The sequence below is a fragment of the Portunus trituberculatus genome, chromosome 36 (genome assembly GCF_017591435.1).
Source record: "Portunus trituberculatus isolate SZX2019 chromosome 36, ASM1759143v1, whole genome shotgun sequence".
NCBI lineage: Eukaryota > Metazoa > Arthropoda > Malacostraca > Decapoda > Portunidae > Portunus > Portunus trituberculatus.
Genome location: NC_059290.1, coordinates 5,642,986 through 5,665,485, shown reverse-complemented (window position 1 = coordinate 5,665,485; position 22,500 = coordinate 5,642,986). Strand labels below are relative to the sequence as shown.

Genomic DNA, 22,500 nt, shown 5'->3' with positions numbered 1-22,500 from the left:
GACAGAAAAGATGGCAGTGGTGCCATCAGGATGAAATAAAGGAGGGAAAGATGAAGAAGTGAAGTTATTTGAGATGTTTTTGGCTAGATGCCAGAAGTGACGATGAGAGTTTGAGTTTGAAAAATTTTGACATTTCCTATTTATGAAAGAGTGTTTGGCAAGTTGAAGAACAGACTTGGCATGATTCCGGGCAGAGATATAAAGTGCATGAGATTCAGAAGATGGAAGGCTCAAGTACCTTTTGTGGGCAACCTCTCTATCATGTATAGCACGAGAACAGGCTGAGTTAAACCAAGGTTTAGAAAGTTTAGGTTGAGAAAAAGAATGAGGAATGTACACCTCCATGCCAGATACTAACACCTCTGTTATGCGTTCAGCACAAAGAGATGGGTCTCTGACACGGAAGCAATAATCATTCAGGAAAATCAGCATAATACCTCCTCAGGTCCCCCCAACTGGCAGAGGCAAAATGCCAGAGGCATCTTCGCTTTGGGGGATCCTGCGGAGGGATTGGAAAAATACGACAAGATACAGAAATGAGATTGTGATCGGAGGAGCCCAATGGAGATGAAAGGGTGACAGCATAAGCAGAAGGGTTAGAGGTGAGGAAGAGATCAAGAATGTTGGGCATGTCTCCAAGACAGTCAGGAATACGAGTAGGGTGTTGCACCAGTTGCTCTAGGTCATGGAGGATAGCAAAGTTGAAGGCTAGTTCACCAGGGTGGTCAGTGAAGGGAGAGGAAAGCCAAAGCTGGTGGTGAACATTGAAATCTCCAAGAATGGAAATCTCAGTGAAAGGGTAGAGGGACAGAATGTGCTCCACTTTAGAAGTTAAGTAGTCAAAGAAATTACTATAGTCAGAAGAGTTAGGGGAGAGATAAACAGCACAGATGAATTTAGTTTGAGAATGACTGTTAAGTCGTAGCCAGATGGTGGAAAATTCGGAAGACTCAAGAGCGTGGGCACGAGAGCAAGTTAAGTCGTTGCGTACATAGACGCAACATCCAGCTTTGGAATGAAAATGAGAATAAAGAAAGTAGGAGGGAACAGAGAAGGGGCTACTGTCAGTTACCTCAGACAGCTGTGTTTCGGTGAGGAAAAGATGAGGCTTAGTAGAGGAGAGGTGGTGTTCCACAGATTGAAAATTAGATCTAAGACCGCGAATTATGCAGAAGTTAATGTAGAAAAAGTTGAGGGAGGTGTCAAGGCATTTGTGGTCTTCAACAGGAGAGGTGTCCGACCTGGGGACATTTTTGGTCCCCTCCCCAGAGGAGGACTCCGAGGCGTTGTTTATTTCCCATTTTCTTTTAAATTTTTATTTGGAGTGAAGGGTGTATGTGTGGTAAGTGCATGAAGTTTTGTGTGAAGAAGGAAAGCTGTTTTTAGAGGGTAGGCTGTGACTACCCCCTTGAGTTGTGAGACACAAAGGGAAACATTCAACGAGATCACAACTAGCTTTAATGGAAGGTTCACAGCACCTCCTGAACTAGTGCTATTAGATCTCACTGCTCAATAGAAAATGGAACAGTACCAGTAGAATGGAAAAGAGCTGTGGTGGTTTCCATATATAAGAGTGGAAGGAAGAACCTTTAAATTACAGACTGGTATCACTAACTAGTGTAATATGCAAGATGTGTAAAAGAGTAATAAAGAAACAATGGATTGAGTTTCTTGAAGACAACAAATTATTATCAAATAGCCAATTTGGTTTTAGAAAAGGTCGGTCATGTGTAACAAATTTATTGAGTTTCTAGTCTAGAATAGTTGATAAAGTACAAGAGAGAGGGGGATGAATTGACTGTATTCATTTAGATTTAAAAAAGGCATTTGATAAAGTGCCACATGAAAGATTACTTTGGAAGTTAGAGGAGAAGGGTGGCTTAAAAGGAAGCACATTGAGATGGATGAAAAATTACCTGAGGGAGAGAGAAATAAGGACGGTAGTTAAAGATATGAAGTCCAAGTGGAGAGCAGCAGACAGCGGAGTGCCACAGGGGTCAGTATTGGCGCCAATACTTGTTTTCATATATATAAACGACATGCCAGAGGGAGTGAACAGCTACATAAATCTATTTGCAGACAATGTGAAACTGTGAAGTCATAAAACAAAAAGAGGATTGTGAAATATTACAGGAAGACTTAAACAAGATCTGGAAATGGAGTAAAAAATGGGAGATGGAATTCAATGTGGACAAAAGCCATGTCATGGAAATGGGAAAGAGTGAAAGACGACCAGTGAGAACTTATAAGATGGGAGATGGAGTAGAACTAGAAAAAGTAAAAAAGGAAAAGTACTTGGGAGTGACGATGGAAGAAAACAATCAACCGGTAAGCCATATTGATAGAATTTTCAGAGAGACATAATTTGCTCAGGAATATTGGAGTAGCATTTCACTACATGGACAAAGAAATGATGAAGAAATTGATAAGTACTAAAATAAGACCCAGATTGGAATATGCAGGAGTTGTGTGGACCCCCCATAAAAAGAAACACATAAAGAAATTGGAGAGACTACGAAAAATGGCTAAAAGAATGGCTCCAGAATTTGAAGGGATGACATATGAGGAGAGACTAAAGGCTATGGATCTACCAACCCTGGAACAGAGAAGGCAGAGACGGGATCTGATACAAGTTTATAAATTGATTAACGGAATGGATCAAGTGGATAATGAGAAACTGATCCTGAGAGAAGAATATGACATTAGAAGCACAAGATCGCATAGTAAAAACTGAGGAAGGAAGATGTCTGAGAGATGTTAAAAAATATAGTTTCCCGCAAAGATGTGTTGAGACTTGGAACAGTTTGAGTGAGGAAGTGGTCAGCAAAGTGTGTGCATAGCTTTAAAGAAATATTGGATAAGTGTAGATATGGAGACGGGGCCACACGAGTATAAAGCCCAGGCCCTATAAAACTACAAAATACACACACACACACACACACACACACACAATCGAGAGGGCCTGGGTTCGAGTCCCGGGAAGCAGCGAGGCAAATGGGCAAGCCTCTTAATGTGTAGCCCCTGTTCACCTAGCAGTAAATAGGCATGGGATGTAACTCAAGGGATTGTGGCCTCGCTTTTCCGGTATGTGTTGTGTGTGATGTAGTTTCAGTCTTACCCGAAGATCAGTCACTATGAGCTCTGAGCTCTTTCCATAGGGGAAAGGCTGGCTGGGTAACCAGCAGACGACCGTGGTGGTGCAAAAAACACACACACACACACACACACACACACACACACACACACACACAAAAACAAAAAAAAAAAAAAAAAAAAAAAAAAAAAAAAAAACAAGGAAATTGGAGAGGCTAAAAAAATAGCTACCAGAATGGTTCCAGAATTTGAAGGATGACATATGAGGAGAGACTAAAGGCTATGGATCTACCAATGGAACAAAGAAGAGAGAGAGAGACCTGATATAAGTTTATAAATTGATCAAGGAATGGAGCAAGTGGATAATGAGAAACTGATCCTGAGAGAAGAATATGACATGAGCACGAGATCACATAGTAAAAAGCTGAGAAAAGGAAGATGTCTGAGAGATATTAAAAATATAGTTTCAGAGATGTATTGAGACGTGGAACAGTTTAAATGAAGAAGTAGTGTCTGAACAGTGTGCATACTTTTAAAGTAAGATTGGATAAGTGTAGATATGGAGAGGGAAGAGCATAAAGAGGTGTAAAACTACAACTAGGTAAATACACACACACACACACACACATACATACACACACACACACACCTGAAAACTTAAAGACTACGAGGAAACCAAAACAATTTACATAAGAAGAAATATGACACAGGAGGAAAGAATGAAAATGAGAGAGCTTGTAACTGAAGTGAGAGAGAAGAATGAGGAAAGAACCGAGGAGGAAAAGACCAAGTTTTTTTGGAAGATGAGAAATGGGAGGCTGAAGAAGTGGATAAAACAGACAGAATAGACATTACACAGACTGAAACATGAAAGAAAGAGATTAGGAATGGAATTCAAGTGACATACACGAATATAGATGGATTTCTGTCTAAAAGGCTAGAATGTATGGATTACCTAAGAAACAGTGAACCGGACATAATGTGTGTGGTGGAAACAAAGTTAAGGCCCGAAATAAAGCTAGATTGGTTTGATGTAAAACACTACAAAGTATGGAGAAATGATAGAAAAATAAAGGAGGTGGTGGTATAATGGTTCTTACTAAGGAAGATCTGATAGTGAAGGAGGTGAACTATAGTAAGAGAAATGAGGAAGTGATAAGTATGCTTATAACAGATGGTAAGAGGGACATTAATATTATAACAGTATACATACCACCCAGAACCAGTGCTTGGAATATGAACAGTATCAAATGGTGATGAGAAATACTCTAGACAGAATGAAGCAAGAACTCATCAGAAAGGATAGAGTGATGATAGTCGGACTTTAATTGTAAAGAAATAGTGTGGGAAGACTACGAAGTGGTGAATGGTGGTGAGTGGGCAGAGGAATTGTTAAATGTAGCAACAAATAACTTGATGACACAGTGGGTGAGATCACCAACAAGGTGCAGGGGACATGATGTTGCAGCGAGGTTGGATTTGGTATTCATCAGGGGCATCTCCCTAAAAGAGGAAATTGAACATGATGTCCTAAGATTTGAGCTGGATAAAGAATTAAGCATGGAAAAGAGTGTGGAGTACAAGGAGGAAAAATTAAATTATTTCAGGGCAAATTACAACCATATAGGAGAGTTCTTTAATGAAATTGACTGGTCTGTGGTATACCAGGAAGGGATATGCAATTGAAATATGATAAATTTATGGATTTATATAACTCTGCTGTGAAAAGTTTGTGCCATATCACAGAAAGAGGACTTTAAATAATAAACAGTGGTTTAATAGAAATTGTGAAGAAGCAAAAAGAACAAAGAAAAGGCATGGAAGAAACTTAAGAAAAACAGTGATGTATTATCAAGAGAAGTCTACAAAACAGCAAGGAATAGATATGTTGAAGTAAGGAGAACAGCACAAAAGGAATATGAACAGAGGTGGTGGAAAACTGTGATAGTGACCCAAAATGTTTTACAAATTCATAAATGGAAAACTAAATAAAAGGGAGGCAATAGAAAAGGTAAAAATTGGGAAGAAGTATATGAGGATGCTAGAGATATAGCTGAAATATTGAACAACAACTTTTGCAAAGTGTTTACAAAGGAGGAGCATTTTACAGGAGAAAGTCCTACGGAAATAAAGCAAATGGGGCCTGATGATATATCTGGAAGGTTGCTGATTGAATGTAAAGATCAATTGTTGAACCACATATTTGATATTGTGGAAACCTCCATACAAACAGGAATAGTCCCGAAAGAGTGGAAAAGAGCTGACATTGTGCCTATATATAAGAATGGAAGTAGAATGGAACCGTTAAATTACAGACCAGTATCGTTGACTAGTATATTGTGCAAGGTATGTGAAGAAGTAATTAAAGCAAAGTGGAGTGAGTATCTAGAAAGTGAAAACATTCTGAGTGAAAGGCAGTTTGGTTTCAGAAAAGGAAGATCGTGCATATCCAATTTATTATGTTTTTATTCAAGAGTGACTGACATACTACAACATAGAGAGGGATGGGTGGATGCTATTTACCTGGACTTGAGAAAGGCCTTTGATAAAGTGCCACACAATAGACTGATGTGGAAACTAAAGAAGATTGGAGGAGTAAGTGATAAACTAGCAAAATGGATGGAAAATTACTTAGTGGGAAGAGAAATGAGAACAGTGGTGAAAGGAAAGAAGTCCGAGTGGAAGAAGGTAACCAGTGGAGTTCCACAAGGGTCAGTGCTTGGTCCCATCATGTTTTTGATTTATGTTAATGATATGCCAGTAGGAATTGACAGTTACATGAATATGTTTGCGGACGATACTAAAATTATGAGGAGAGTAAAGAATGTGGAAGATTGTAACAAGTTACAGGAAGATCTTGATAAAATATATGAGTGGAGTAAAGAGTGGCAGATGGAATTTAATATAAACAAGAGCCATGTTATGAAAATGGGAAGAAGTAGATACAGACCAAACAGGGATTACAGGCTGGGTGATGAGAAAATTGAAGAGACCAATGAGGAGAAAGACTTAGGAGTAACCGTGCAAAACACTTTGTCACCGGAGAAACACATTAACAAGATATTTTGGAAAACATATAACATGCTTCAAAATATTGGTCTTGCATTCCACTACCTAGATGAAGGAATGATGAAGAAGATACTATGCACTTTAATAAGACCCCAGTTAGAATATGCAGCTTACGTCTGGTCACCACACATGAAGAAAAATGTGAAGGTGGAAAGGGTACAGAGGCTGGCAACAAGGATGGTACCAGGACTCAGGAGTTAGACTATGAGGAAAGACTGAGGAAGCTGGGGCTGACCACATTAGAAGAGAGAAGAACAAGGGAGACATGATAACTATGTATAAATTGGTGAACAAGATTGACATATTGGACAGAGAATTGATAAAGGTGACCACAAGTAATCATCTCCAAGGACATGGAAAAAAACTAATAAAAGACATCTGTTTAAATGACGTGAGAAAGTACAGTTTCCCGCATCGTAGGTATAGATAAGTGGAATAAACTGAGCAGTGATGTTGTTGATGCGGTGTGTGTCAATCAGATGAAAGAGAGATATGACAGGACTAGACAAGGAGACAGGACACAGAGAGCTTAGCTCTCACACACACACACACACACACACACACACACACACACACACACACACACACACACACACGGCTCGGTAGCTCAGTGGTTAGAGCGCTGGCTTCACAAGCCAGATGACCAGGGTTCGATTCCCTGGCCGGGTGGAGATATTTGGGTGTGTCTCCTTTCACGTGTAGCCCCTGTTCACCTAGCAGTGAGTAGGTACGGGATGTAAATCGAGGAGTTGTGACCTTGTTGTCCCGGTGTGTGGTGTGTGCCTGGTCTCAGACCTATCCCAAGATCGGAAATAATGAGCTCTGAGCTCGTTCCGTAGGGTAACGTCTGGCTGTCTCGTCAGAGACTGCAGCAGATCAAACAGTGAATTACACACACACACACACACACACACACACACACACACACACACACACACACACACACAAAAAAAAAAAAAAAAAAAACACAACCTTACCATCCATCAACTTATTCAACCACATGCACCCATCTACTGAACTACTCACCACTTACTTGCCCCACAATCCACTTACCGACTCAATCTACCCAACCACTGACTTTCATCAATCCATTCATCCATACAATCATCCACCCACTCAACCATTTATTCACATGCACCCAATCACGCTCTCATCTAGTCAAGTATTGGATACTGAATTATAGATAGAGATCCATGGAGGAAAAGGCAAAGCTGGATATGTATTTATTTTATTTTATTATTTTTTAACAAATATGAATGCAATTGCAGAATATTTGTACCTCTATATCAGCAGATGCAGATTTTTTACATCTCAATAACCTATACTATATAATATAATTAATAATACACTATTGAGTGACAAGCTCCAGTCTCTCTCAAATATTTATGTAATAGTAGTCATACTACCTAGGTAGATTAGTCTAGTAAGTTACCTTCCTCTTCCTTCATTTTTCTTCCTTGTCTCAAACTTCCCTCTCTTGTCACCTCCCCTCCCCTCATCTAATCTGTCCCAAGGTAAAGGGACACAAGAGTGATACATCGCCCACCCCATACACTCATTCCTTTCTTGGATAATTGCATTCTCATTACCAGCAAGTCTCATTTAACTCATTCTATTTAGTTATACTCAGGAATCCGCAGGACTTTCAATTGTTAATGTTCACACTTATTCACGCTTGCTTTCTTATTCACTCATATTGACTCTCACTTGCAATCTAGAGAGACAATGGTATCATTCCTTTTAGCGACTTCCCCATCTCTCTCTCTCTCTCTCTCTCTCTCTCTCTCTGTGTGTGATTAAAAGTCATCAATCAATCAATCTCATTTTTACACACATATCGTCAGCCTCCCTCACTCGTCTTTCCACACAAACCATTCTCCGACAGTCCGTAATATCCGCGTTATCTATTTATTTATTTATTTTCCAACGCGGATGCGGAGCTTCTAATTTGAAAATGAGGTTGGGGGGCGGGGATAAATCCATTGTTGTTTAATGATATAGAAATTTTGTGGATGGTAATGCGGATATTTATTTTATCGCGTAGGCTCTGCGGATGTGCAAGGGGTGGCGATATCCAAGAACCAATACTCACTACTATGTCTACGTCCCACTCACCTACCCACCCACTGGTGACTGATCTATCCATCCACCCATCTACCCACAGTCCCACACACTTAATTACGACCAATTCATTAACTTATCAATCCATCCACATTTTCCATTGACTTGTCCATCTACCTACCCATCCACATATCCAATCACCCCCTCACCTACCCATTCACTCGCCTGTCTATCTATCCACACAATAATTTTCCCATTTACCTACGCACCTCCATCCACCCTTACACACACACCAACTCGCACTGTCGCACATGAGGCACATCAAGGATTCAATATATTCCTCTCCCAGAGAGAGAGAGAGAGAGAGAGAGAGAGAGAGAGAGGGGAAGGGAAGTAGGGGGATTAGCGAACAAGAGGCGTACGAGTTTTTAGATTCCATCATTCTATACATATAGTAACATATCCGTTTATGCATCAGTACCTTGTTTTAGAATCATTTGAGCACTATCAGGGAAACATTATTTGATTTCAGAGTAATGTTACTTCATCACCGTACATATTATGGTAATGATTCTTACATATACAGTACATACATATAAATTATCTTTAACAAATAGAGTAATTTTAAAGCAAACAGGGTAATGTTAAGGGTGCATTTAGGGCAAAGTTCGCAACTCGACCTGGGAGCACTGCAATGCAAATGCATTCGTACTCCGTAGTGAGAAAACTGTTGCAGTGTTGCTTTCTGGATCCACGTAATGCGAGAAGAAAAAAAATATCATTCTCATTATTCACAACTGCGCCAACAGGAGAGAGAGAGAGAGAGAGAGAGAGAGAGAGAGAGAGAGAGAGCATAGGTGTACAGTACGTGTGTACCAAAGAATCTAGAATCCTTGGTGTGAGTGAAGGAGGGGAGGGGGTTGAGGGATGGAGGGAGACATGCCTTTATAGTTGTGAACTGTGAACTTCAAACTGTGTGGAGGTTACAAACAGATCGGATAGGGGGATGAGGATGGCAAAGACACGAAGAAAGATGACTGGAGAGTAAAGGAATAGAATAGAAGGAAGGTATTGTGAAGAAAGAAGGGCAAAAAGGGAGTAAATACAGCATGTGGTGAGGAAGTGAAAGACAGAGAGGAGGGATGAGGGGGAGTACAAGCACAAAGAAAAAGCCTTAAGTACAATAAAATGCATGACTTATGTATTACAGTCACATCTGTTTCTACATTCTTAAGTTACATCATGCCTTTTTCATTTTGTTATATCTCTTTTCAATTGATTTCTCTTTCGTCTGGCAGGGCACACCTTCCTGCCTGACGCCAGCGACGGTGTTGCCACATGGTCCTACTTTGATAGCGATTAATGAATAAATGTGCGCTCTTTTTTTTTTTTTGTTGTTTTTTATACATCAATGGCGTTTGAATATATTATTAATATTTAATGAGATACTAAAAATTAGATTAATATCCCAAGATTTTTAGTATAGTACTTTCAGTAGTACGTACATGGTTAAGAATTTACTACCTAGCACCTCAGTGATTGATTTTCATACTGCCTCATACCACGTAACGGTACCAATACCACTGCTCTCACCAGTCGGCACTAAGACACGGTTCATTCCACTACGCGCAGCTACGATACCCACCAGCCATCCCTCCTCACGTGTAACAGCAACCCTTCCTATACAGCATCAGCACGCCTGCAGCCACCGTGACCATGGCTTCCAGAAGAACAACAAGTGCCGTATGGGAGTTTTTCCTGAAGTCTAATGAAAATGCTCAGTGTATTGAGTGTGGGCAAAAATTTTCGCGGAAAGGAGGTGGAACCTCAAATTTGAAAAAACACTTAAGGTGTCTACATAAAGAACAATATGCTAAGTTGCTTGAAGAGGAACACAAGAACAGTGCATTACAAGCACTACTAAACAGCAAAGACTCGTTCGCAACTCGCACCCTCTCCAACCGTCAGTCTCCGCGTGAGAAGGCAATCTCTGCCCATGCATCACGCCTGCACCCAGCGCCCACCATGACCATGACTTCCAGAAAAAAAACTAGTGCCGTGTGGCAGTTTTTTTTGAAGTCCAATGAAAATGCTCAGTGTCTTGAGTGTGGGAAAAATTATTCGCGAAAAGGGCATGGAACTTCAAATTTTATAAAACACTTAAGGTCTGTACATAAAGAACAATATGCTAAGTTGCTAGAAGAACAGAAGAATGTTTTGGAGAAGAATTCTGTAAAACCTCCCGTGGAGAATGAGAACTTTAATGCCACAGAGAACCAAGCTGAGCAGAGCATTACAATTGTGGTGGACCCCCCTGCCCCTGGCCCTCAGTGCAACAGCCAAGAGATAAACAGATACATTGCTGAAATGTTGGTGATGGATGACCTGCCATTCAGCCGTGTGGAAGACGTGGGCTTTGTGAGGCTTATGTCTTATGCTGTCCCTCACTACTACTTGAAACAACATAACTTCTACTCCACACTTGTTGACACAGACATTTATGATGCGGTGTGTGGCCAGATTGGTGATGTAATCAGTGACATCACAAATAATATGCGGGGCAGCATCTCATTCACTGCAAGTGTGAAGCCTGAAGCCTCGGCCGGTACGTCACTCCTGCTCACTGCTCATGCCCTCGATCAAGATTTCGAGAGCGTAAACTTTGTTATGAGTATAGATCAATTAGAGGAAGAATACACTGGCGATTATGTCTCTAGAAAGTTCAATGACATGCTGGATAGATGGGGAATACCTCCCAAGAGTGTGCACTGTGTAATGCGAGATGCCAGAGTAACCATGAAGAATAGTCTTTTTCTCGCAGGCTTGAACAACCTAGACTGTGCTGTCTATAAGGTACAATTAATTGTCATGGAAGGCCTTCAGTCTCAGAAAGCAGTTTATGACATAATTGATAAGTGTCAGAGGCTTGCCACACACTTCCTCCAATCAACCACAGCCCAGGATGAAATGAGGCTGATCCAGGAACAGCAGCAGCTACCCAACCTACAACTCCTCCAGGACTCCCCAACACAGTGGACTACCACCCTGCACATGCTCAGAAGAATGCAGGAAATGATGGTGCCTATTTGTGTGTATGTGGCAAATAAAACCCAAGTGCCACAGTTTAGTAATGCTGAATGGGCTACTCTGTCACAGTGTGTGAAAGCATTGGAGCCATATGAGGAATTCACCAAACACCTTAGTGACTCTGCATCAACTGTGGCTGATGTCATACCCCTTGTGGCGTGTCTCAAAAACGTCCTCCGGTCAATTGAACCACTAGACTTACACTCGTGTGAGGAACGGCAACCTAACCTGACAGGTGTACAAAGAGTCAACTATATGAAAACAACAATGAAAGTAAAAACAGAGAAAAGCTTTGCTGGGGTAGAGCAAGACAATGTGTACAGCGTGGCAACATACCTTGACCCTCGGTATAAAGCAACATTTTTCTCGTCTTCACACATAACAAAGCAGGTGCAAGAAACGGTTGCTTGTCTTTGTGATGATATTGTAAGTGTTGATGTGAGCAATGATGAAAATCCACCAAAGAAGAGGAGAGAGGAGCCCAAGGCAAACATTTCAAGAAGGACATGCACTTCTCTAAAAGGAGCAATGGCCCTAATCTTGACAACTAGCACCAATGAAGAGTCAGAGACAGTTGAGGCAAGCATGATGGACATGGTTCAAGAATACCACAAAGAGAGAAGGCTAAGGGCTGACGAAGACCCACTGATGTGGTGGAAGAAAAACAATAACAAATATCCTGCATTAGGAAAACTTGCTCAACAATATCTGAGTTGTCCTGTAAGCAGTGTCACCACTGAAAAGATGCTCAATGATACTGGCAACAAACATCATGAAAAGAGGAACTGTTTCAAGGAGGAGAAAGCTGAGAAACTACTCTTCTTGAAGAAAAACTTGCCACTTCTCAAGTTTGCTTATTAAATGCAGCAGCCTGTAGCATAATAATGAGCTAATAATGATCACCAGTTCAAGTTTGCCACTTTCCAAGGTAGGAGGGTTAGGGAATGTGGCCAGTGGGATGCATGACGAGTTGGGTCCCCGTCCCGCATCCTGGAAACACACATAACGTACTTGTGCGTTTAAGTGTGGCTGAAACTCGTCACTATGTACTGCATAAATGAACTGTGATGTGGGTAAAAGCAACTTGCATCTGTAGCAGTATATATGAAGTAAAAATAACCCATAAATGCATCCACATCTAATACTTCTAACATGAGCAGATTTATCTACAACTATATTTTATGACAAATGTATATGTCCAGTTTGTTCTGGTCTCTCTCTCTCTCTCTCTCTCTCTCTCTCTCACCAAATCTCATACATTCATACAAACTCTACTCTGAGTTATCTGCCTCCAAAACCATATACTTTAATATCTTTCTGTAGTCCTTTCTTGTCAATTCTATTTAATGTTTCCCCCCCCCAATCCAATCCACGAACGCAAGATCTTACTTTTTTTTCCAAACCTTTTCACCCATCTGCCATTTTATTGTACCAGTACTAAGGAATTGACATTGACACCATGCACAGCCATTCCTGAAAACACCTTACCTTCTCCCCTGCATGCATCTTGGTCAGGGGAATGTGTGGCTCTGTGGGGGTGCTGGAGGAGGAAGAGGTGTTGGCCTCATGGCAACACAGTGAGGAGTCCTTCCAGGGGCTGTACTGTAGGACCATCTCTCGGCAAGAGTCACTTAGCACCATCATCAGACTTTTAACATGCTGAAGCAAGTTGGCCCGCACTCTGTGAAGAGGAGGAAGTACTATGCATTGCTATAAATAAAATTGCCTGCGCCACTAATGGGCGGAAGCTTAAAAGCACTTCCCATATATACTCTTCAAGTATGGCTACAGGCACTATAGGCCATAACGGGGAAAAAAAAAAAAAGTCAAAAGTAGTGGTTATGTAGAAGCAAAAATATTTCCAGACAATAAAAGATCAGCCATTTATGTACTCTTACATGATCATTAAAAGCAACTTGACCTTTAATAAATATAGACTGTACACAAAATAAGATTTGTCTCTGAGATTTACTTCTCAAAGCATTATCTCTCATGCCTCACTTTTATCTACTTTGTCTGAAGGAGGTGGCTCAGGCAGAACTACCTCTAACAAAACATTCCTTTCCTCTTTGCTAAGTCCTCCCTGACTACTAGCACCTTTACACTGCAGTTTTTCTGTATTACATACAAATACAAATAAAACCCTTATATGGAAAGATGCAATACCTCATATTACTTCCTATCTATATTCCAAGCTTTACTATGAGTTTTATTATCAAAGAACATGAAGATGACTTACTGAAGATTGGGGTTGGCACACTCCTGGATGACAGTGCCTCCCTCAGGTGCAGGAGTGCACTCCCCTCCTGTCTCCCAGCCATGACAGCACCTTTCAGCTATAAGATGAGTTTGTACAGTTGTGATTATAGGGACACTTCCTCTTCATGACTGATCACATCAGTTCTTTAAAGGCTTTCAATTCTCTTCCCACATCATTTCATGCATTTTTATCTAAGAATTCATAAGAAACATTGGTAACTCACATAACGGACCTCGCAGTAACAGATTTTGCTCAATAACAGACTGGTCAGATACTATTTTATATATATATATATATATATATATATATATATATATATATATATATATATATATATATACATACACACACACACAGCTAACCCTCCATTATCGCGTGAAATTGGTGCCTAAAAAGACGTGCGAGAGCAGAAAACTCGATAACAGAAGTGAAGAATAAATAGGAAATAAATAAATTGGTACCTCAACCCAAAAATTTTCTTAAAAAACAGCTCTGAACAACAGAATACCACGTGCGAGACTGAGGAGTGGTGGTGGTGGTGAGCAGAGTGACCAGAACCAATCAGCTCCCTTATTCAAATCACGTGACATGAATACACAGCAATGATTGGCTGCTGGCTCCTCCTCCCCCCATCTAAACATTTGTAGGTGTGTGGTTGGGATATAGGTAGTACTACTACAGGTGCGCTAAAACTGAATTTTGTAGATTTTCATAAATGTGCAATGATGCCTGAACGCGATAACGAAGGGATATATATATATATATATATATATATATATATATATATATATATATATATATATATATATATATATACAGTAAAATCTTGCTTGACAAACGTCTCTAAGGACGAACAATTCAGGAGACGACCAAAAATTTTTTCAATATATCGACCCAGGGGACGAACGATATTTCGGGGGATGAATGCGGATAAATGGCTCGCCGGCAGGCGAGCCGTTTGTGTGATAGCCAACCCGGCTATCACACAACAACAAAACAAAACATAAGCACAAGAGAAAATATAAACAGGAACATACAAAAATGATTACATAACATAATCTCCGTGCCACCACGATTTTGTCCTGTTTTTCCTGGGCATGGTGATGTTACCGGCGCGCTCTATTGTAGCTTATTCGGCGTTATCCTCGCTGCTCTGGTGGCTCTCAGCATTGCTGTCATCATCATCCTGGCCATGTCCAGGTACTGCAGATTGTAGCACATCCATCGCAGCTGATTCCTCACTCGCCTGGCAAGGAACACCGCCCTACTGCCCGCTCCTCTCACACTGGGCATCACCTCCAAGGATCAAAGGAACTTCCTGGCCACGTACCTTTAACATCCCTTCATGGAAGTCTAAACTTGCTCCCACACGCGTGAGGAAGTCAATCCCCAGCAGGCAAGGGTCTTCCAAAGGCAGAGACGAAGACTGGCAATCTTTCCATGTTTCCCACACCGATGTTCACTATAATGGGGACCCACATAGTGGCACTGACTTGTGACGCTACACAGCTGTTGTGTAGCTCTGGCACGCTGCGCACATCCAAAGTCCTCTCTCATGACTGTCTTCTCGGATCTTGTCTGTCTTCCTCCCCATCCTCCTCTACTCCATTCCATCATGCCAGTCTCTCAAGTAAATAACCTTTTCTTTTTTATTAATTTTATTATCATTTTGATAGCATTCAGTTAAGTAAAACAATTTAGGCTTTTTATAATTATTTCGTTCATGTCATGCCTACATTAAAGGTCTATTTTGAATGGGTTTTATGGACAAAAGTATGATTTTTTTGGGGGTCTGGAATGGATTAGTGGTATTTCAATACATTCTTATGGGAAAAATTGATTCAGGGGACAAACAAATCGGATGAGGAACAGGATTTAGGAACGAATTATGGTCATGAGCTGAGGTTTTACTGTATGTATGTATATATATATATATATATATATATATATATATATATATATATATATATATATATATATATATATATATATATATATATTATTTATTTATTTATACCTTGTGGGCTTTTCACGGGAGTTTATGGGCTAAAGGGGATAATTTTAGGGGGTACCTCCTATCTCAAAGCCTACCCGCTAGGAAACCGTTGCCCCGAGTGAGGAAGCCTAACTTACAGTCGGACCGTAGACAGGATTCAAACCCATGCGCTTGGAGACCCCTCGGACCCCAAAGCACGCATGGTTCCACTGGTCCAGAATGGCACTTTTTTTCCATGAATCCATAGTACCTACATGGCCACGCAGATTAATGCACATAACACGATAAACAAACCAAAAAAGGCCCGTCTTTTTCTACTCCTGTGTGCTAGATACCATTTTAACTTATTTTGTTTGTCTTCAATTTACAGAACTTGTAGTAAGGTGGAGAGTGATGACTGTTTGCATGTGGGGATTACCGGAGTGACACTCGTGGCGAATTGTGGTCCCGGGCTGGTTGGACCCATGGCTTGCTGAAGTGAATTGATAGTTATGCATTTCTGTTTGAATGTTGTTGGGCAAGCAAGGATAATGATACTGTCAAACTGAGAGAGAGAGAGAGAGAGAGAGAGAGAGAGAGAGAGAGAGAGAGAGAGAGAGAGAGAGAGAGAGAGAGAAAGCTGGGGTTGATGAAAAGTGCAGACGATAAACATAAACAAATTCCCCAATCACTTGATTTTTGTCTTAATTTACTGATCTTTGGTGGTCTACAATTTTATTTCTTTCTTCTCTTAACTGAGGGTAATTTAGTATGAAGTGGGCTAAGTCTTCTTTTTTTAGATGACATAGAAAGTAATAACACAACCACTTCTCCAGTCTGAACTTCCCTCCCGTCCGTGATCTCTTTCTCTCTCAAGTATTTCTTCCTAGAAATCTAAGGCAGTAATCTGCCTTAGATTGATTGTGAGGATAAGCATATAGTGAGCTTGCAGCTGGGCAATACTCTATAGCTAAACTGCATTATGTAAGGTGCAAGGTATTGGCACTCAGCAGGGTGCTCAGATGTCATGAATTTGATGGGGAACACTTTTCTATAGAGTCTTGATTTTTACCTCAAAGGCAATGTGGAAGAAAAGTTAGAAGGAGAGGTGGCAATAGTGTGGAGGTAGCCGACTCTGATCCTGACAATACCTTGTCTTCCTCTCCTCCTTTGTGACTTCAGCAAGGTCCTTCAGGCAGTCATTAAATACTTGTTAAGGATGGCACTAGACTACATGAAAATTGGCCATTACACCAAACTGGAAGCTATATCTTTATTTCATCTATTCTTGCTAAGACAAATTTTTATTACCATACATCTCTTAAATAATAATGAGCTCTTTCATTTGAACATTGAGAATAGAATAAGATGGTTTAAATGTTGAAAATATTTTTTCTGTTACTGGAGGAGAATGAATTACCAAAAAATGGGAGGAGGAGGTTTAACCACTCTTAGTAATTGACAATTCACAGTAAAAGACAACCTTTACCCTCGAAGTGTCCGTTATCATGAGTCACCACTGTATACTCATTTAGGGGATATAGAAACTCAATAAAAGTGAGATGAAATAGGGACATACCTTCAGAAGTGTGGTGTTGGTGTGACAGATGCAACATGTGTAGGTGCTCCACGAGGTAGGAGTGGCAGGCCTTCTCCACCTTCCTCTGAAGTGTGCGGCCCCTGGACCGAGACACACCAAGGTAGCGAGCCAGCATGGACACTCTACTCGACTGGTTGCAGTTGAAGTACTCCAGGGAAAGTTCTCTCAGCTATTGAGGGAATTGGGTGTCACTAGCACCATCAAAGTAATACTACAACATTATTAATCTTTTATGTTATATGCTCAACTCTTCAAGTATAATTCTGTTACACTGCCCATCCATGCTTTTTGCTGGTATTTGTCACACATCATTCATTTCATGTTTGCCTCCCCAGCCAGTCCTCCACTCACCAGGGTGAAAGGGTCATTAGCAGTGCGGTATGGGTTGTCAGGAGAGAAGAGCAGCAAGGTGGGACCTTCCTGTGTTGCTCTGCTCATCACCTGGCTCTTGTCTCCAGAAAGGTGAAGCCAGGAGGCTGTTTCATCTAAACGTTTGGCTACCCAGTTGCTGATGCCTTCACTATCTGATGAACCTGCATTGCTAAATGCCTGATGATGAAAAGGTAGTGAGGAAATGGTATGAATCTTGGGGACTTGAAGATATGAAAAGAAAACAATAACTATCACAAGAAACACAATGTACCTGTAAGGAAACAAAGTCACCTCACCAATGTAGTGTTCCACAGCACCAGGTGGATGGACTGAGAAGCATTCAGGGCAAAGGTTTGGGCCACCTGAGGATTAGTCACCACACCCCAGGCCACAGCACCAGCTGGTTCATGCTGCAACCACCGCAGTGCTGCCAGGTAGTATGACGTGAAGCCTCGAGGCACCAGGGCAGAAGTGAAGTCAAAGTACCCAAGCACCACAGCCTGCAAGGTCAACACTTTCTTAACTTGTGATATTTTTTCCTTGTTCTCCTCCAGTATAAAGGAAGCACTGTAATATATACAAGTGTAAAAATATAGTCTTTTTGCTAAATGAAGTTTATATTCAATGGTGCTACTTGATCTTGATCTTCCACCTTTTTCTGCTCCCTAGCCTGACCACATGACTGAAATTATTCATACAACTGCCATACAAGCAAGCTCCACTTACACTGTGATCAATCTGTAGCCTGGGCAGGTCAGCATGGGCAGCAACGTGGTTCAGCGGGCGTAAGCAGCGAGACAGAAAACGTATGAGATGGGCAGCTTCTGGTAGTCCACCATATGCCAGTGCCTTGGTTTCCATTCCAGAGGAAGTGCGAACATGTAAAACTATTGCTGGAAACTTGCGGATCTTGTACCTTGTCATGCACTCTGAGCCCGGCTGCCAGCAATTGATTGCAGCAAAGTAGATCTGAAAGAAACACCAATGCTCACCAAACTGTTCAATAAAAAAAAAAATTCTAGAGAAAAGATTGGGCATTAAAACACAATACTTAAGTCCTGAAAGCTCAATAATCAAAATAGTTTACACTTCTGTCTGCCTCTGTCAGCTCACTCTGCCGGTGAGTGTTATCAACAAGATGGTCAATGCAGAAGGGTCTCCTCTTCTTTTCCTATCCAGACATTCCCTTTTACCTGTACAAATGCTTGGCCTCTACTAACACTTCTTTCACACATCCATTTTACAATTTCCTTTTTCCCCTAACTAACCTGCTCATGGTGGTACTGTGCTGCACGTTCCACCTCCCAGCGCAGTGTCTGTGAGGCGCGGTCCCACGGCGCGTAGTACACCACCAGTGAAAGGTCTGCTGCCAGCAGTCGCTCGGTGAGCCCTTCCACATCCCCAGTGTGAAAGTCGGTCACCAAGGAGTGTTGTGGGAAGAATGGTTGTGGGGACGATGCTTTGCGTATCAATGGTCCTCTGCTAAGAAAGATGATTTCTCTTTACCACAAATGTCCATCAATTACTTCTTACATTATAATGACAACTTTTGAAACATTAAAGCATCAAATTCAAGAGATATCGAATAGAGAGAGTAGACGGAAATCAAACCCAACATTCATTATATGCAAACTACTCGCTACCAACTGAACTACAAAGGACCAGCAAGTGCCAAGTGGATGTTGGTTAGCCCTGACTGTCCTGCCACTGCATTGATAACCTATTTTCATGTTACTGTGATAGACATGTTCTATATGATCGGTAAATGAACAAATAAAATTTGAAAGGAAAAATGAAAACAATCTATATACTATATAATGAGAAGCAGGCAATAAAATGTAGTACTACATCAAATGTAGTGAACTATTATAACATGAGAAAACTGGCAGTAGTAATGTAAACTCATTTGAAACAAATCAAGCACATGAAATATAAGGAGCAAAGTAGACATTAAGACAAGAACAACAACGTAGAAAGTCAAAGCACAAAGTCATTTCTTCATCTTTTACAGTCTGGCTGCAAGGTTTGTGCAAGCATTTCTCAGGGATTCAGCCAATCCCATGAGGTTCTACAGCTAAAGCACCTCTGCAAGACAAGGAAACTACAGTACTCCCTTACCCTTTGGATGATATTGCCCACGAACTAGAGGGAAAGACCAAAAAAGAATTAGTCAATGCCACAATACGTTCCATAATACAGTACACAACACACAAGGCAAGCCACTAGTTTGTGCCAAATAAACAGGGTGTTCAGTGAGTTGAGGTATATACTACTGTACATACTTTACAATATGATAATTCTGGTCATTTGAAAAGTTCTTGGTTTTGTTTATTGTAAAATTGATTTATCAATACATTTTGTTGTATTATGTAGAAGGGGTGTGTTACAACAATCACCTTTACTGATGAAAAACTTGCTTTTGTCAACATATGCAATACATACATATTTATCTTCTGACACATGACACCTGTCTATGGAACGTAGCTTTGCTTTGAATATGTTCACCTAAAATGGTTTACTATAAATACACTAAATACCTTTTAGACAACCTTTAATTTCCCAGGAAAATTCTTTCCTACACCAGGAAAAACAAGAATCAAATTTACTAACATATTATGATACACTGCCCTCCTGATGACTACCTATATACTACAATGAGTGACCAGCTGGTGGGGGCTTGTTCTCTGCAAATCAAGAGCAAAAATGTGTGACAGAAACCATCTCCCTCCTTTCCTTTAATGATTGAGTGGAGCAAACACTGAGATGCTAAAACCTAATTCATACTGTTGCTAAGTGAATGGTTGTGCAATGAAACAATACTAAGATCTGATCTCCTTTAGTGGGATGATCTTGTCTATGTGATACTCTGAGTCACATACAAAAGTAATTCAGTTTTACACAAGGCCAGAGAAACCCTACTTGTCCAGTGTGTGAAGCCTTCCTCTAGGGGTAAGGCAAGAATCATACTGTATTATTGACAACTGAGTGACCACTTGTACAAAATCACTTCTCACTCAACTCAACTCAACTCCGCTCTACTCTACTAAACTTTGCTGATGACGAAAACTTATACGAAGATCAGAGTAACAATATTTTCTTAACAATTAACTGTGCAATAAAATTCCAGCAAGATATTGATGTACTATATCATCTTCATTAAAATAAATGTGTGGCTGTAAGATTTGACAGAGATCTTCCTCCTCTTGGTCTTTACAATAAACACTTCAATAATGATTCCCCTATTCCATTTTCCAGTCTAAGATAATGATTGATTACAAACTGAAATTTCATGATCATGTTTATTCTGTGGCCTCTAAGCAGGTGGTACAGCTTCCAATTTACTAAAATCAACACTGTGCCATCCATGTGATCCTTTACACACTCATATTCGTCTACTTGAATTCTGCTCAGTTGTGTGGAACACTGGCTATACTAATGACATTAAGCTACTTGAGTAAGCTCAGCAAAGGTGGACCAGAAACACTATTGGTCTGGAGAACTTGTCCTATGCAGACATTTTTTTCTGCATTTGATATTTTTTTTGTAGGTGGGATGTTACTGAGAGCTGATTTGATTGAGTGTTGGAAGATTATGCATAGTCCTGGTTCCTTTGACTCATCTAGATTATTTCATTATGCTCCAGTTATGGGTACAAGGGATCATAACTACAAGCTTACCCATGTTCGTCCTAAGTCTGCCAGTCATGGAAGGGGACGGCAATAGAATACATCAGAAGCAACTATTAGTACAATCTACCCATCATGGCACTACCATAGTATAGACATCCTGTCACTTGCCTCTCAGCTGGCATGGTTCGGAGATGCCTGCAGTCACCAGACTTTAGCCAGATATACACTGTTGCCAATCCAGTGAAAGAACTCTCCCCCAACCTCTCTCTCTCTCTCTCTCTCTCTCTTTTATCCTACTCGTGTAACAGATATCATTTTTTGCTTTTCTTCCTTTTTTTTTATTTACCATGTGGGCTTTCCACAGGAATTTATGGGCTAAAGGGGATACTTTTTATGGGGTACCTCCTATCTCAAAGCCCACCCACAAGGAAATCCTTGCCCCGAGTGAGGAAGCCCAACCTTCACTCGAACCGTGGACAGGATTCGAACCCGTGAGCTTGGAGACCCCTCAGACCCCAAAGCACACATAGTTCCACTGTACCAAACCTATAGAATATCATGATTAAGATGCTGTAGTATTGTGCATTTAAAAAGTCATGATTACAGTCAGCTTTAATTAGATTGAACAGAGAGAGAGAGAGAGAGAGAGAGAGAGAGAGAGAGAGAGAGAGAGAGAGAGAGAGAGAGAATTTCCACACACACACACACCCTGTAACATATAACTAGGTAAGTACAAATCCTAAAAGTGTAACAGATATGTGGTTTTTACTCTTCTCCTTTGTTGGGCTACAGAATATCATGATATAAATTAAATATCAAGAGAGAGAGAGAGAGAGAGAGAGAGAGATGGGGGGCGAGGTTGTTCACCACCACAGTCATCTGCTGGTCACCCAGCCAGCCTTTCCCATTACGGAGCGAGCTCAGAGCTCATTGACCGATCTTCGAGTAGGACTGAGACCACAACACATTCCACACACTGGGAAAGCGAGGCCACAACCCCTCGAGCTACATCCCGTACCTATTAACTGCTAGGTGAACAGACCCTACACATTAAGAGGCTTGCCTATTTGCCTCGCCGATTTCCGGGATTCGAACCCGGACCCTCTCGGTTGTGAGCCAAGCGTGCTAACCACTACACTACGCGGTGTGTGGGAGTTTTTGCTGGATTGGCAACAGTGCATATCTGGCTAAAGTCTGGTGACTGCTGGCATCCCCAAACCACGCCAGCTGAGAGATAAGTGACGGGATGTCTATACTATGGTAATGCCCCATCTTTATTCTCTACAACCTCCACCTCTGCAACTAACACCCAGCCAGCCACGCCTCCCAGCATCATCCACTACTGCTACGCCCT

At 41.0% G+C, this 22,500-nt stretch overlaps 1 protein-coding gene across 6 annotated transcripts in view; it reads right to left on the bottom strand.

Moving 5' to 3' along the window:
* Window positions 1-22,500, bottom strand: part of LOC123513387 (thioredoxin domain-containing protein 11-like) — a 51,871-nt gene that overhangs the window by 20,774 nt on the left and 8,597 nt on the right. For 3 of the 6 annotated variants that reach the window (XM_045270514.1, XM_045270519.1, XM_045270518.1), the window contains 8 exons: window positions 19,636-19,659; window positions 18,786-18,999; window positions 18,244-18,486; window positions 17,814-18,017; window positions 17,497-17,694; window positions 17,125-17,314; window positions 13,550-13,646; window positions 12,799-12,991 (listed from right to left, as the gene is read on the bottom strand). In XM_045270514.1, the coding sequence (XP_045126449.1) occupies window positions 12,799-12,991; window positions 13,550-13,646; window positions 17,125-17,314; window positions 17,497-17,694; window positions 17,814-18,017; window positions 18,244-18,486; window positions 18,786-18,999; window positions 19,636-19,659 (1,363 nt within the window). The remainder of the gene's footprint in view (window positions 1-12,798; window positions 12,992-13,549; window positions 13,647-17,124; window positions 17,315-17,496; window positions 17,695-17,813; window positions 18,018-18,243; window positions 18,487-18,785; window positions 19,000-19,635; window positions 19,660-22,500) is intronic. The other 3 variants (XM_045270515.1, XM_045270516.1, XM_045270517.1) reach the window with 3 other exon arrangements.